At 38.1% G+C, this 17,222-nt stretch overlaps 1 protein-coding gene across 1 annotated transcript in view; it reads right to left on the bottom strand.

Moving 5' to 3' along the window:
* The window catches only part of sdk2b (sidekick cell adhesion molecule 2b), a 463,183-nt gene that overhangs the window by 142,574 nt on the left and 303,387 nt on the right, over positions 1-17,222 (bottom strand). The window contains exon 2 of the mRNA XM_037691533.1: positions 13,955-14,114. Coding sequence (XP_037547461.1) covers positions 13,955-14,114 — 160 coding nt within the window. The remainder of the gene's footprint in view (positions 1-13,954; positions 14,115-17,222) is intronic.

Here is a 17,222-nt window from a genome sequence, read left to right as displayed (position 1 = left end):
TGCATTTAAGAATGCACAGGAACAGGAAAACTGCATATAGTGATTTGTATTGAATTTGATGTTATTCACAATATATAAAAAAGCTCTGACATCAATCCATTCATTATTTAAATAAACAAAATATTACAATAGATGAACAGCTCTCCCAAATTATCCAGACTAAATCCAAATGTTGGTATTAATCCAACAATTCATGAGATTAGGGCTGCAACAATGAATCGATAAAATCGATAAAAATCGATGATTAAAAGTGTTGACAACGAATTTCATTATCGATTCATTGTGTCACGCGATTAAGTGTCTTTCACGGCGCTGCGGAGCCGTTTTGTTCACCTGCAGTTCATTGTCAATGCTGATGACTGAATAGAAGTTTGAAAAAAAACAAACCCTCTGCAGTGCGAGTTGAACAGAGCGAGGGGGGAGGAGGAAGCAGAGCAGAGGCTGCTTTCAAAGGAAATTAAGTAAATTTTACAAATGACCGACGCAGAGAAAACTGTTCGACCCGAGTCCTACAAAGTGTGGGAGCTCTTCATAAAGATAAAAACTGCACAACATGCAGCTTTGAAAAGTGACGACACTAAATACAAAATAAATTATACAGAACGGTTTAATGCCCACCTGCAGCAGCTCTGAACCTCCCCAGCCACACACCTGCTCTCCCAAACATGGGAGGTGCCCATCCCATCAAATCCTGCAAAATCTCGCAAGATTTCGCACTTAGTCTCAAAACAGTGGACAAGGTAAAAACATAGATTGAGGGAATGCAAGCACTAAAATTGAATGGGTTACATAAAGCTGACTGCTGCCATCTTAAAACGACTTTAGTCTCCAAAATGTATTGGTTCATGAAACTGCAACTGAATAAACCTTTACTTTACCACAAATCTTTGATTGCACAGTTATTAACATAAAATTATCTGGTTATTTAAGCACTAACAGCAGCAGTTAGTTATAGCACTTCTGGTGGAGCCTACGGTACTTTAAACTAAATTACCCAAATATTTCTGCTGAAATAACAGTGTATTCCAAAACTTGCGGCAGTGAGAAGTTTGATTAAATAGTTTAGTTTAGTTTATTTGTTTGCACAAAAAGAAACAACACACATAAAAGAAAAGTAAAAACAAAATGTGCAGGAGAGGTCATAAAAACCCTAGCTGGGCTTACAAAATTTAAATTGTCAAAAAATATTTAAATGCTAAATAAAAAACTAATGTGTTAGAAAATCTATAGTTTGTTTAAACTTTATTTTAAATGCCGATAATGTTGTACATGATTCACCTAATTGTTTTAAACTGTTCCACAGCACAACACCCTGATGCATGAATGAACATTTAGCAGCAGTGGTTCTACAGAAGGGGATATGTAAATCATACCTCCTTCTTCTAGAGTACGAACAATAATAAGAATTAAACTCAAAGAAATTATGAAAATATTTAGGTAAAGAAAATGGAATACATATAACTTTATACATCAGAATTCCTGTTTGATACTTATTCGCATCATAGATTGTAAGAATTTCTAATTTTTTAAAGAGAGGTGTGGATGGAGCTAAATACGGAGAGTTAGTGACAATTCTTACAAAACATTTTTGAACTTTATGGATTGACTGCAAGTAAGAAGGATGGATACTAGCCCAAATTAAATTACAGTAAGAAATATAGGGATACATTAAACTATTGTACAAAGTCAATAAAGTACCTGCACTTCATTTTTGTGGTGGGTTAAATAGCATTAGCATGAACCACTCTAAAGCTTTTCAGATTGGAGTTCTTCTGACACAAATCGACTTAGGCCTCGGTTTGTTCAAAGAGCTCTCTGTAACAAGACATTAACTGCTCATAACCTTTAACAAACCCCATCTTGAAAACATCATTATCTCACTGTGGTCATTGATTGTTGGGTAATAATCTAAAAGGCAAAATACATAACACCATATACGCTTAGTTTTGATAAAAAGCACAAGTGCAAACGTTGTCTCATCTTTAATTTAACTGGGTCTTTCTATGCAGAAATGTTTCATAAGGTTGGCTTTGAATGACCAAAACCTGCTGACAGCAACATGTAAACACTCCTAAACAAAGATGAACGTAAAAAAAACAGACTGCTTGCTCGTTTCTGGACTTGTGACTCACTCTTCTCAACCATAGAAAACAAGAAGTGATGGAGCACAAGGGCAAGGGAGGAAGGTAGGGGGGAAAAAAATCATTGTATCTGGGGGCTGTGAAGGAGAATGCCAGGGAGACAGAAAATGGACTTTTTTAGTTATGGCCAGGAATCCATTAAGGGTTTCCTGAGAGAGATGTTGCCTGGCTGGCTGTGTCCAAGGCCTGATGGGTGGCTTGAAGTACAGGGACTGGAAGTAGATATTATTTCTTCCTTCTTCAACAGGAATACCACTAATCTAAAAAGAATTAACATGGTGACAAAGTGGAATAAGATGACAGATATAATGCTTTCAGAGATTTGTATAGGATATTTAGTAAAGAATACAAAAACAAACAAACAAAAAAAAGCACAACATCTGACAAATTATTGGTTAGTTAAATATTTAGCATGGATCCCATAAGACTAAGTGGTGCCACCACTGTATCACCCATTGCTATGGTAGAAAATTGAAGATGGGTTTGTCATCTAAGCATGTTGAACATTATAAAGAGATGTTTTCAATAAGTCTCAGGGTTTCCCTCCCGTCCTGCAGCCTCCAAATCTGGATTTTGTTGGTCTTTACGATGTTTCTGAGATCTGCTTTTAAATAGTTTTTTTTTGTTTGTTTGTTTTGTGATCTGATTACATTGGCACGGTGGCACAGTTGGTAGGGCTGTTGCCTCTCAGGTTGCCGGATCAAATCCTAGATGGTGGCCTTTCTGGGTGGAGTTTGTTCTCCCTGTGCATGAGAGGGTTTTCTCCGGGTACTCCAGTTTCCTCCCGCAGACCAAAAACATGCATGTTAGGCTAATTGGTAACTCTAAATTGTCCCTATAGGTGTGAGAGTGCCGTTGGTTGTCTCATTTGTCTCTATTTGTCCCTGTGATGGACTTGGACCTGTCTAGGGTGTACCTCACCTCTTGCGCAGTGACTGCTGGATATAGACACCATGACTCGAAAAGGAAGAAGGTAAAAATAATGGATGGAAGGATGATTGCATTCAGGCTGTGCTACAATTCTGAACAGCTACAATGTCCACGAACATTTTCTCCCAGATCATCCCATCCTAAGGAAGTTCTGGGCTTCTTTGAGCCACAAATGTTTGATAGTCTGAATGCAGGCTGCCTTATACCACCTATTGAATTAAGGTGACCTCACACAAGCAGCAGAGTAAATTCCTTGTGTTAAAATAATGCCTGCCCAACTGTTGGCTGACTTAAGATAATTAAACATCACACAAGACAGATGTTGGGCTTCATTTGGACTTTGTACCAAGAGACTTGAGCTTGGAAGCAGCTTGCTAGTGTAAACTAGGACTAAATATTTCCTTTTATATTTAATCATCCTGCAAGAGCTTCATAAAACCTTGTTGCTGGGTCTTGAAAAACAGACATTTCTACAGACAGGTGAGTGTATGTAGATGATGAATGACGTGTCATAAAATTAACTTGAAAGTATAAGATTTTGTTGTGACAGCGAAATAATTTAGAATGGAGATGAGATACGACGACACAAAAAAATAAAATTGCATTTCCTGCAAAAATGCAGTGTGACTGCTTACTGCAGAATAACTTGCTGAAAAACAGCTGAAATTAGCTAAAATCATGCAGAAATGTAGCTGAAATGAAATAATCTTAAATTACCAAGAAAGCAGAACACATATTTGCTGAATTAGGTTTAAATAAGCAGAAATTAGCACAAAATGTAGGAAATTAGTTTTAAAAAAAGGCTGAAATTAGAAACAAAAAGATCTAAAAAGCAGCTGAAAAGGCAGAAAGAAGCTTAAACTACCAGAAAGATGTGAAAAGAATCAGAAATTAACTCAAAATGTGGAATTAGCTGAAAAACTAAAATTAGCATGAAAACAAGTAAAAAGTAGCTAAAATAGCTGAAAAAGCTGAAACTAACAAATAAAAACATGAAAGGAATAAGCTGAAACTAGCATAAAGAAGTTAATTACACTGAAAGTAGCAAAAATTACAACAAATTTGAAGAAAATAGCTGAATTTAGCTAAGATTGCAAAAAAAAAAATTGCTGAAAAATTAAAACAACCTTAAATTAGCATAAGAAAGCAGAATGAACATGTTTGCTCAATTAGGCTGAAAGCAGCAGAAATTAGCACAAATTGGAAATGATCTAAAAAAGCAGAAATTTGCCCAAAATAGCTGAAAAGTAGCTAAAAAGGCAGAAAGAAGCTTAAATTACCAGAAGGCTGTGGAGAGAGCATATTTTTGCTGAATTAGGCTTAAAAAAGTTTAAATGAGTGCAAATAATGTGGACTTATCCGAAAAAGCTAAAATGAACATAACAGCTAAATGGTAGCTGAAATAGCAAAAAAAAAAAAAAAAAAGCTGAAAGGAGCATAACAAGCTGAAATTAACAGAAATAAGTTAGAAGAAGCACAAACATGTTAGCAGAAATAATCTGAAAGGAGCACAAACAGCTGGAAAAAACAGCTGAACGTAGCTGAAAAAAATGTGAATTTGCACAAGGAAGCTGAAAGAAGCTGAAGCAGAACAAAACGTGAAAGGAGCAGTAAAACTTTGTAAACAGATCTAAAGATATGAAGGATGTAAAATGAGCTCAATTCATTTTCTATGAGAAAAAAATGTCAGAAAAGGCTAAATTGTTTAAAAAGCTAAATTTGCACCAATACAAAAGTCATAGCAGGATTGTCCTGAAAGAGCTGAACATTTTGATATTTGAATTGTTGAAATGCACAAAAATTGTGCAAAGAGAAAGATGCTGAAAAACATACTGATCAAAATGGATCACAATAGTGTGAATGCTTCAGAAGTGTTAGTGTTCATAAGTGTGCAGATAGAAATATTTGACCATTCGCTGCTCTGTTTGCTTTTGGATGCTCTACAGTCTCAACACATGCACTTTAACTCTGTTAGGTGCTGAATGGAGACTGCAACCAGAGAAATGGGAAAAAAAGTTTTGAGATTTTGTGTTTTAAAAACTGGCTGATTAGCAGATTGGCGTTGTTATTTACAAAATAAAAGTGGATTTCAATAACCCTGCTGGAAACAGAACATACAGTCAGTTCTGCAAAAGTCCCACGTCTCAGTTTGTAACCTATTGACACCCAGCAAATAAATCTCAAGCTCTGAATGTCCATCAGATGAAGTGAAAAGGCAGAAAATATTACGAACACTCATGCTGACATCTACTTCTCTTTTGTCCCCTCAACTCCATCGTAAGCGGAGCCTGTCATGTCTGCCCCCCAGACATGGAATAATATTGTTTTGAACTTGTGTTAATTTGTTCAGAGCCACCATGAAATTATACCTGTTTAGGATGCTTGATGGTAGTTCACATATAAGTGGATTAAACTGAGGCAGAAATGATGAACAAAGGGGGTGGATGAAAGGGAAATCAAAAGTACGAGAGGGGGGATTGAAGATGAGGGGGGTCTTTTCAGGAAATACATGACTGCAAGCCAAGCTTTAGATTTGCCTCAAACACCTGTCTATTGCTTGATTTGCAAACTGTGAGAACGTCTCAGTTGACTATTTCTGAACATATCGTCACACTTTTCAGACACAAGTTATTACTGAAGACACCAAAGTGACACTCCATTACTCCGGCTGTCAAAATGTTAATCTCATTTTCTGGATTTTGTTGTTATACTTTTTTTTCTTTCTTTCTTGATAGTTAAAAGCCAGATAAAGCTCTTTTTTTGTTGTGAAAGTAGAGCGAGGTGGGGGAGGGAAGGGGATGGGGGTCGGTGGGAGAGGAACTAATTTTCTCTCCTCAAAAACTGACAACAACAAAGAAGAATAAGCGCAGAGATGGAGATCAAAAAGTCCATCAGCATGATCTAGTGCTGCTGTGGCTGTCACGCCTCCTCCATCATGCTTTCATTTAGCGACAGTTGATTACATTGCATTTGTTCTTTTCCACTTTATAAAACTCTGTAGGATTTATTTTCCTGCCTTATAATGAACTGAAAAATAAGATTCTTGTTCCGGCAAACAGACCCCTCACTGCAGCAACTCAGACAAAATACACACACAAAACAAAAAAAAGACAAGAAGGATCGTCGAGGTTTGATCAACAATACAGTAGTCCTTCGCTACTTCGGCACGATCGGCATGGAATTTTTATTAAAAATAAATTATTTTAACTATTTAACACTTGCTGCACATTTGTGCAGCCCACACTGCAGGATAAACTTCCTGCTGCAACTGATCAGCTGTTCACCATGCAGAGCAAAAAAGTGGGCGTGGCACAGAAAATGCAATTTCTCGAGTTAACTTAAGCTTCTAGGTTAATTGGCTACATGGAGTGGAGTGCCAGGTACCGTATTTTTCAGACTATAAGGCGCACTTAAAAGCCTTTAATTTTCTCAAAAATCGACAGTGAGCCTTATAATCCAGTTTTCCTTATGTATTACGTCTGGTCGTGCTTATTGACCTCAAATCGATTTTATGTGGTACAACTGAACAGTGCTGAGAGTTATTGTGAATGCGTTGAATAAAGTTTGACTTATCTGACTGTTTTGTTTTGCTTAATGCGCCTTATAATCCGATGCACCTTATAGTCCAAAAAATACGGTAGTTACCCCTGATGTTTTGGCCCATAGAAGACTGTAGTATTTTGCTGAATATTTATAGAATTAAAGAATTGTGTGCTGGATATATTTTCAGCTGAATTGGTCTGAAACACCTAACCATTGAATTCATTTCCTGAAAAAGTGAACTTATATTGTGGTGACATTTTTTCCAGGGGAGCCAAGAGAGGAGGCTTTGGGCTAAATGTTGTGCAGATCATCTAAAGATGTTTATATTAAGAGGCAGGCAGAGTCCATGCCGAGCCTGGACTCTCCTGAGAGCAGCACTCCTAACAGCAGATCACTAAAATGGCTCCAATCACTTCCCTTCTCGAAAACAGTCTGTCTTTCTCTCTCTCACATACATCTACATGTTGAATAATAATGCCCACGCAGGCCTTGCAGTATTGATCGCCTGCCAGAGGACACAAGGTCAAGTCGCACGGTGTCAATATTTAAAGCAGCACTCAGCACTGGGACCTTATCCATAACCTCATTAATATGGGGGTCCGCTCTGCTCAAATCCTTTCCTGGCACAAAGAAACTTCAGGAATGAGGAGGAGTACACAAACAGAAACACACAATGCCACTTTGCATGAAGGATGTTGCGTTGGTAGTCGCAAAACACACAATACAGCGAGGCAGTGGGATGGTAATTAAGCAAGAAAACATGGTGTTTGATTAAATTTAAAGTGACTTGAAATGTGGGGTTAATGTTTGATGAAAGGGTGGTTAGTTCATTATAAACTGTAATTGTGGAGCGTTTAATGGTTGTATGAGTTTTTATTATTGGGTCTGGTCAGTAGGATCTCAGTGAAGTGATGTGAAATTCACTTGAAGGAGGCCAAAGAGTCCTTTCAAGAGTTACTATCAGCAATAACTTAAAATTTCCAAGCAGATCAAGCAAACTTTATATCCGATGTGTTTTCTCATTCTAATTAGTTTCAAGCTAGATCATTTTTGTCTTTCCCAACTTTTTTTATGCAACTATGTGCATCCAGAGCTGCGAAAGCATTGCAATTTGCCAACTTTATGCAGAAACACGCCCACAACAAAGTTCTGACCAGTCACACTATACTTGATGCATATTCTGTGAGAAACAGTTCCAACCGGACCTTGCACACAGAACAGGTTCTCAGAGCTCACGCGAGAACAAAATAATGTAATTTTCGTTACGCAACTACATCAGCGGGCACAATTTCTTCAGTTCTGGCGATGTATATATCCGGCTTTAGGCTGCACAGTATACCCAAAATGTTTATCACAGTTACAAAGTACTGATTTTACAAAAACAACAAATAAATAAATAAATGAATTAGACTTTATATGGCAGGCTCTTAGTAGTCTTAATGATCCCAACTGGTTTAGAAGACAAAGATGATAAGAACAGAAAGTTAGGAGTAATTAGTGGTTTATATCAATTGATAAGTAACTAAAATAATAAATAGTATTGCAGATCAAGTGTTTATTTTTGAACTAGATTAAGTTAAAAGTTCTAGAACTGTGCTGCTCAAGGAGACTACATGATAGAGTAGATCTGTTACATTCATTCAGAGTTATTGCTTTTGAAAACTAATTCATCTTTTTCTAGATGCAAATCAGTTTATTCATTTATTTATTTATTTTTTGGATAATTGCTTCCTCTGGTTTCAGAAGCTGTGCAGCTGGAAGGATTTTTACTCAAATCTTTTTAGTTTTGAACATTTGTTATGATGCGTCACACGGCAACAAGGTGTTTTTTAACAATCAGGAGCAGCTGGTTAACATCTCAAAAGCTCAAATACCTCATCTACAGCCCCAAATCCCAAATGAGTTGAAAAGGAGGCGCCGTGGATGAATTTGCGTCAACCTGGTGGCGGTGCTTGAGTGCCTGACCGCTGAGATTCTGGAGCTGGTGGGAACTTAGCTCGTGACAACAGGAGGACCAGGATCATCCCTCGGCACCTTCAGCTGTCTGTCCGTGGTGACGAGGAGCTCGGCAGACTGCTGGGAGGAGTGATCATCGCTCAGGGGGGCATTCTGCTCAGTATTCGGGCAGTCCTGCTGCCCAGGAGGACTGAGGCGCCCGCCTGATCTGACAACCACCTGGATCCGGGTGGACGGATCGGTATCTGTGTCCAGATTCTTTGGATTCACTGCAGGAGATCCTTCCTGCCCACAGCTATCAGCATCTATAACAACTTCTGAATGAAACTAGGATGATGAGCTACAACACTTAATTTCCGTTTGGGATTAATAAAGTATTTTTGAATTTAATTGATTTTTTATTTATTTAATTGAAAGTAAAAATCTGTTCAAATTAGAAATTCTATTTTATGTCAACAATCCTCCAATTTTCTTATACAAAAACAAACTGCACTTCATCATTGACATGATCCTGGGGGTATTTTGTTGTTGGCGCACATCCTGTAGGGTTTGATGTTTACATGACAGATACATAAAACTGTCTGTTGTTTCATATTTCTGTCTGCCAGTACAAAACTATAAATATATGAATATGTCTATACATTAACAAGAATTGTCTTGATTTTCATTCCTCAACTAGACAAAGGGATCTGACCTTGAATCAACCTTTTATATCAGTATTTCTGTCCTGAATGGGGCACTCTGGCATTTTAAACATGATTTACGGACTTTGGTCTTGTCTTTTTTTTATACCTTAAGATATATGAATGTTGGATAAAGTTATGGGACAAAAATAAGTAGTTCAAATACAGTGTGAGTGCAGCCATAGAGGCTAAAAAGCACTGGGACCGTAGCCTCATTAACATGGGAAGTTTGCTCGGCTCAAACTGGAGCTTTAGTGGGTTTGAAAACTACTAATTGAGCCAACAATGAAAATGCACATCAAACTCAATCTAATTATCCAAACTTTTACAATAACTTATTGTTTGGGATTAGACTAACAGAATAATGAGTAACTGTTGATCTCCTGAAAGATACACGTCTACCCTGCAGTGCAGTTACTCCTAAAACATCGAAGCTCAATAGGGAAAAATATTAACAGCCTTATGCAAGTATTCAACGGTGTGTTATTCCAACTTTTTTAGAAACATTTAACTGTTTTAGATGATTAGCTGTCTTGCAAGGATGTCGTCTATGTGATACGAGGGTCTACGGAGTATACCCATTAGAAAATCTTGGGAATTACAGTATAACCACTTTAAAGTGCCCAATGGTATGTGACATATCACTGGGCATGTGTCCTTGTCAACACATTTGGAACATTTTATAGACACATTGAATTGATCCAACCTGTTTTTTGTATAATTAATACTTATGTACTTAATACTTGTAATAATTCTACAACATGTTTTTAATACAAAACCAACTGTTGTACAAAGTTTGTCACTGGTGCCCATGTCCAGCTATCACTGTGCATGAGGTGGGGGAGACCCTGGACAAGTCTCCAGTCCATCACTGGGACACATACAGTCAATCGAGACAACCATTCACTCTCTCACTCACACCTAGGGACAATTTAGAGTTACCAATCAGTCCAACATGCATGTTTTTGGTCTGTGGGAGGAAACCGGAGCACCCGGAGAAAACCCACGCATGCCCAGAGAGAACATGCAAACTCCACCCAGACAGGTCCCCGGCTGGGATTTGATCCGGTGACCTTCTCGCTGAGAGGCAACAGGTCTACCAACTGAGCCACCCACATGTTTAATACGTACTATAAAAACACCCACAGATAACCATGCCTGCATTTCATGTTGTTTGAGCGCACGCTATTCTATAACCCAATCATTCACCCATAAACTTAGTGAAGTGGGCACAAAAGCTCATGCAGACAATTTTATCCTCAAGTAGAATTCATCCTGATCAATTGTTCTGGCACCTGTGTGTCACTTCTGCTCTTCCTACCCTGTGGCCGCTTCCAATCCGCTCTTATCTGTCTCCAGAAAAAGGCACCCCATCAACCAGGCTGGGCTTGCTTGTATGTCCAGATTCTATTGTTTTCCACATTCATTGTCCTCCTCACACACGAGCACAGCAGTTCAGCAAAGATCAGCTGTGTGTCAGCAAGCTTTCCTTCAACCCTCCAGAGCTCCATTTACACCGCCTTGGAAGCTCTCGGTGCAGACACTGCTCTCCGAGATAAGAGCAATGTTTGCCACATGATTAGGATCTTCCAGTTACCATTAAAGACAGTTTATCTCCTGCCCTAACCCTCATTCATGCCTTTTGCTTGTTTGCAGCCTCTCCAGAGACAGTGATGGAGGTCACAGAGCTGAGAGGCGAAGAAGCGAGGCAGAGGCAATGGAAAAACAAAAAGGTTGCTGTTTATTTGGCAGCTGCTTGACGAAACAGTAACACTCTGAAAATGTTCATACAGCATATCATCCTGGTGTGTAGAAGAATAACAAGCACTTTAAAGTTCACATAAAGGTTGGTACTTTACAATAAGGCTCCCGTTATAGATGGATAATAAATAGTTTATAGATACGTTATTAATTCCTCTATAAACACACTATCAATTTTAATAACTGCTTATTATGCATTAGTTAAGGGTGACACAGACAAAACTGACCAGTTTCATGCAAAATAGTGAGCCAAATCTTTTCACCTACATATTTCATCTAGAGTTGTTATACTAAACATTTCAGACTACGTTACTACCTTGTAAGCACAATAAGCATTTGTACCGTATTTTCCGCCGTACACGTCACCCCCCCCCCCCCCCCTATAAGTTGCATCAATCCAAATATGTGGCCGCGGGAGCATGCATAGGAGTACTATAACAAGAATTTAACAAGAATAACACTTAAAAACAATTATTTTTTTGCTTGAAATTATAGCAAAAGTGTGTCTCAATCCAACTTTTCCTTAATAAATGCACTTTGACAGTCAAATCAGCTGCATAATGCCGGGGCGGCACAGTGAAATGAAGCTGATTTGATGGTTGCTCCATGCAGATGAAGGTGGCAGGCAATGGCAAGCCGATTGTGTCATTAATAGCCACTTTTACCTATTACATGATACAATGGCATGCTTTACTACTTGACAGCCATCTAGTGGCTGAAAATGGTAGTGTTCAAAATTTTCAGTGAGAATGAATGAAAACGGTCATATCAGTCAAAAATTGGTTTATAAATACGGGAAAAAAATCCATAAATACGTCACTTCGGCATATAAGTCGCAGAGCATGCAAATTATGCAAAAACGGTGACTTATAGGGTGAAAAATATGGTAAACCTAATTTTTTTTTGGATGTATGGTAATATTAGTTGGAAATACATATAATGCGGTGATAAAGTACAATAATATGCTAAATAAATAGGTTTACAAATGCTTATTGTGCTTACAAGGTTGTAACTTAGTCTGAAATGTTTAATATGACAACTCTAGATGAAATGACTAATGACTAATTAATAACATCATAAACTATTTACTAGCCATCTATAAGGGGAGCCTGGGGAGACTTATTGTAAAGTGGCACTGAAAGGTTTAATGCTTGGTGATATAATTTTGCTTTATTACCCAAATCTTAGATAAAACCTAAATGATCAACAACACAAAAGATCTAAAAGTTATCAGAACAATCTAAATTGAATGCCCGATCTCTTCTACAAATGTACAAGTGGGAATTAGTTTGAACTCTTGATTTGTTTTCTGTTTCCAAGGAGCAATTTAAAATGGCTGAGCCAAACATGGTTTTAAATTCAACCGGACAGACCTCTGACCAATCGTGAGAAAACAACACGCGATGGGGAGCCGAGCAGCACGCCTCAACAACAGCCCCGTCATATTCCACCTGCTCCACATTACAAGAGACCTGTTATTGGTTGATGTGGACAAAGACGGGAAAAACACCACTAAAAGCTTTGCATTTTAGATTTCTGCTAGAACAAATCAAACAAGACCTCAGGTTTGTGTGGTGACCGGATCACACGGTTTCATTTTGCTTGTCCTTTTGATAAATGATAAACTGCCAGCACTCAAACCACAGTTTTTAGGTTTAGATGAGTTCCATAAAGTGCTTTAAAAGGTTTTTTTTTTTTTAACATTCAAACACTCACTCAAGCTTCGACTCTGGCCAAACTGATCTGTAAAGTCATCAGGACCATTAATGTCTCGCCAGAGCCAGAAAACGAACCATAACCTTGTATTTAATTGATGGTTTGCTCAATCACCTGCACCACATGGTATTTATAGGAACTAGAAAAAAAAAAGTTTGACATTTTGAAGGGGGTCAAACAGCTGCAGCCCATAATTCCAACATAACTTCCCTAAAAAATAATAAAAAAAGTCTACATTTTAACTGTATAGGAAGTACAACGAGAACCAAGACCAACAGATGCATTAAAGCTACTACATGTGGCTCAATGTGGTTACCATGGAAACCACATCTCACTCCCTGACTGCCATGTTAATGAAAGGCAAACAAAAACATGGAGTAAAAAGTAGGCGTCAAATAAACACTCGTGCAAAAAGTCAGATCTTAAAAAATATTGAACGATGAGCAGCAGAACACTGATGGTAACGTGATTTTTTGTTGTCTCTAGAGTGTTATATGATGGTATCTGACAAGCTAAAACTTTTATTCCACTTCTGAAGGGAATATTTTTTAGCTAAAATATATCCGAACAGGTTGAAGCATGGACGTGCACTCGGCATTCTAGAAGGTTCTAGAAACAAACTAAGTCCTATAGCTGTAAGAGCCAGTGGGTAAAAGTAGACAAAAATACGTTTTAAAGTATGATTTGTATATTTACCAGTAAGAAGTGTGGACACAAGAAAAGTTTATTTGCATTAGATTTAAAAATTTTAGGCAGTTCAAAAGTTTAAGAGCATGACATCTTCAATTGTCATTAAATTTAAACGGGGATTATGTGCAAATCAAAACATCAAATTACCATTTTGAGACATGAGAAGTCCAAGTTATGATGTTTCTACAGTTAAGTGTGCAGAGATGTAGAGGTCTGAAGAGGACTGGGATTTCTCATCTGTTTCACCAAAACCCCATTGATCCCCATTGGTTTTTCTTTCCTTTCAGTTATTTGAGAAAGTTGTCTTAATTCTGCAACGTACTGCCGCCAAAAGTCAAAGCACACTTCCCAATCTAGCTACATATCTTAGTGTATATTTTGCACAATTAATTTCAAAACCTCATGACAATAAGCAAGAAAAAAAAACAACATTTTAACAAGGTCATAATAAGGAAAGTTTAATGATTCTGAGCGGACCACTAATACAACAAATACATAAGACAAAGTACAAGAGGGTCATTTGTTTGCACTCACCTGTACTCCAGTGAAAAGCGTGTTAATTCTGTGTTGTTGTGGATCCATTTAAACTCCAGCGGCCAGCTTCCCTCTGCCATACATGTCAGCACCAGCCTGTTGCGCTCCAGGTGGAGTTGGCTGCGCACCGGCTCCGTCTTGAAATAGGGAGGCACGTCATCTGCGAAGAACAAAGTTGGTGATTTTACAGATTCACTACTAGTCGTCTACACAGGACCAACAGAAAACTCCTATGCATTCACATCTAACCTCTGGAGACACAATTATGAGAACGTATACGTTTTGCAGACAAGTCCTACAGTTTAAAAGGTACTTTCTTGTATTTGATGAAATGTAGATGCAAAACCACACACCAGAAGAAAACCCCTGGTTTGATTGAGTTGCACATGGAGCTAATCTGCTACGATGCGCTGCTGCTTGTGTTGGATGTTTTTGACTAGTTCTGGGAGTGTCGGAGGCACACGGCACCAAGTCATGAAGGACTGGTCCTGCATGCTGCGCTCTGTGTGTCAGCAGCTCATTGGCACAGCACAGACCCTTTCCTCCGAGTCACGCGGAGCAGACAGGATGAGGAGCGAAGGCATGAAGGAGGCGTAAAATCCTTTCATCGTTCGTTCGCCCTGTCTTTCGCTCTCGCTGCGACTCCTGAACACGCTCTGCTGAGTGTGAAGGAACTGATAGAAGGATACCAGTGAGAACCTCTCTGGAGGGTGATGCACATACTAAACGTGGCAACACTGATTTTTATATCTTCATCATGAAGGCTCAGAGGCAAACTGTCAAGGTCCCTTGTGTTTCCAATATCTCACCCTTTATAAACGATGTAAAAACGGAGAGCTTACTTGATCATCATTGTAAATATAGAACACATTAATTGGATGGTTGGATAATATAATTATCAAATTGACTGATAATCAGGCTTTGAAATTAAACTGTCAAAATGATCTATTGTGCTGATATTTTGTTCCTCTATCTTGGCTCCACAAATTCAGTGGAGGTAGATGGATCAGAGTGAAGGGATGTGGAGGAAAATGGGAGATGGAGGTACAATAAAATGAGGGACAAAGAAAGATTAATATGCTTTTGTCTTACAGTCAGGGTTTCAGATGGACCGTGGAAGGAATACGTTCATTTACTGCTTTAGTATTTAGTGTTATACTTTAAAACGTCTTATAGTTGTATATATTGTAGTAGAGCATTCAAGGTTTCTTGATGTAAAGGATTTTTGATAATGTTCAGAGTGATTTTTAGTCGTAAATGTTAGGTCAAAACTTGTGTTGCAGGGATTGTTGGCTGTATTTGTATCATTGTCCCAGGGTTCCCAGCATTTCATGAAAGAAAATTCCCCAGATTTTCCCTGATTTTGTATCATGAAACTCCAGGAGATACCAGGAAGTATACTGTAGCCTAAGGTACATGTATACAACAATCATTCCTAATAACTAAATATATTGTATAACATCAGATACTAAAAAGGCACCATACAATCAGTAAAGATACATGTACTGTGTACATTCTAGAACATGGACTCACTGATATTAGAATACCAGCATTAAACATGACCATATCAAAATATCAGACATATCTTTTCATCAGCAGATCAGTGTTCAAGTTTCCTAAATGTTTCCTGATTTTTGCTGTTTTTCTCAAATTCCCTGTCTGGAAAATATTAAAGTCATTTAAGGTTTTCCTTAATTTTCAGTCAATAGGAACTCTCTCTCTTCATCCTTACAATAGATTTGAGCCTTAAATTGCAAATTGCAAACAAACATGCCCAGTGCACCTTTAAAACCTTGTAGACTGATTAAAACAAACAAAAAACAACAACTTTTGACAGTGAGCAAAGTCAAGTTCGGAAAAGCAAAAGAGTGAACAAAATCATTAAAAAGTGTTGTGAATGTGAATTGTGGTGAAAGGACCCAAATGCAGATACAAAGGGAGCATTGATGGTCCAAACAAGTCTTTAATAACCGATTAAAGACGCAGGTAGTACAAAAACCTGGGCTCAAGCAGGATTAGAGGAGGGCAGCACTTTCCACTGAGCTACTTCAGGAATGATTCCTATTTGAATTAATTCCTAATAAGAAACTAAATATATAAAACAGGGGCAGGCGTTAACTACACGCCCATCAACAAACAAGTATACAGCAATCTATAGCAATTACCCAGACAAACAGAGACATTGTATAACCTTTGACCTTGATTTGTGACCTTGACCTTAGAGCAGGAGTGATGCAAAATTGTTTCATTAAATTATCTTGAAAGGATCAGAAGTTTTGGACATGAGAAAGTTTACGGACGTACAGATGGACGGAGACAACACTATTATGATCAAGCTCTGAGCCGTTGAACCCAGGTGGAGACAGACACGAGGAACTCGAGGGTAAACGTAAGAAATTTATTTAAATAAAAACAAAAAGCTGACGTGGCAGCAAACTTTTAAAAATAGCGAACTTGGCGAGACACGGGGGTACAGGGCATGACTGGCAGATGAAGCACAATCAGAACAGAACAAAAGGGACAAACAGAACGAGACATTATTTAAAGACGAAAATAACGAGAGGGAATGACAAACACCTGGGGAGGGTAATGATGAGCGCGCGAGAGTGGGAGGAGCATGAGCTGGCAACAAGAAGAGAGAAACACTGGGGATGCTGGAAACAGAAAATAGACTCAGAGAACTAAAAACAATCACAAGTAGACACAAACACCACAAAACACACATATTATATGTCCCCCTTCTGAGTGGCGTATAAAAATAAACATGCAATAAAGCCAGTGCTAAACAGAAACAAAGCCAAAATAAATTAAAACAAATTCTGACAGAAGTAAAATTATCTTTGCATAAACACACCTAAAGAGAGGACTCGTGAAGTGTCATATCATCATTCATCTAAATATAAAAATCAGAGAGAGAAAAGACCCCCCCCCCCCCCCCATAAAAAAACAAAATGATAAAAAGACAAGGAAGCCAGGGGTCTGCAACCTGCGGCTCTGGAGCCACATGTGGCTCTTTCATGCTTTGATCAAAACCAACATAAAACTGAATTTTATGTTTTTAAAAAATGACTCGTTTTAACAGTTTTCCTGTCATTTCTTTTGCAAATATGTGGATACTAGTACTAATACACAGAGTAAAGTATACTCACGTTAACTTTATTACTTCAAAGTAGGATACTCATTTTCTCCACAATTAAAAAAATTGCATACGTCTGCAAAGTTCATCATTTTATTTTTTTTAAAATTGATATAAACATATATATATATA

The sequence above is a fragment of the Nematolebias whitei genome, chromosome 17, assembly GCF_014905685.2.
Source record: "Nematolebias whitei isolate Nwh7 chromosome 17, NemWhi1, whole genome shotgun sequence".
NCBI lineage: Eukaryota > Metazoa > Chordata > Actinopteri > Cyprinodontiformes > Rivulidae > Nematolebias > Nematolebias whitei.
The sequence above is the reverse complement of the archived record's forward strand: the minus strand, read 5'-3'. Positions and strand labels throughout refer to the sequence as shown.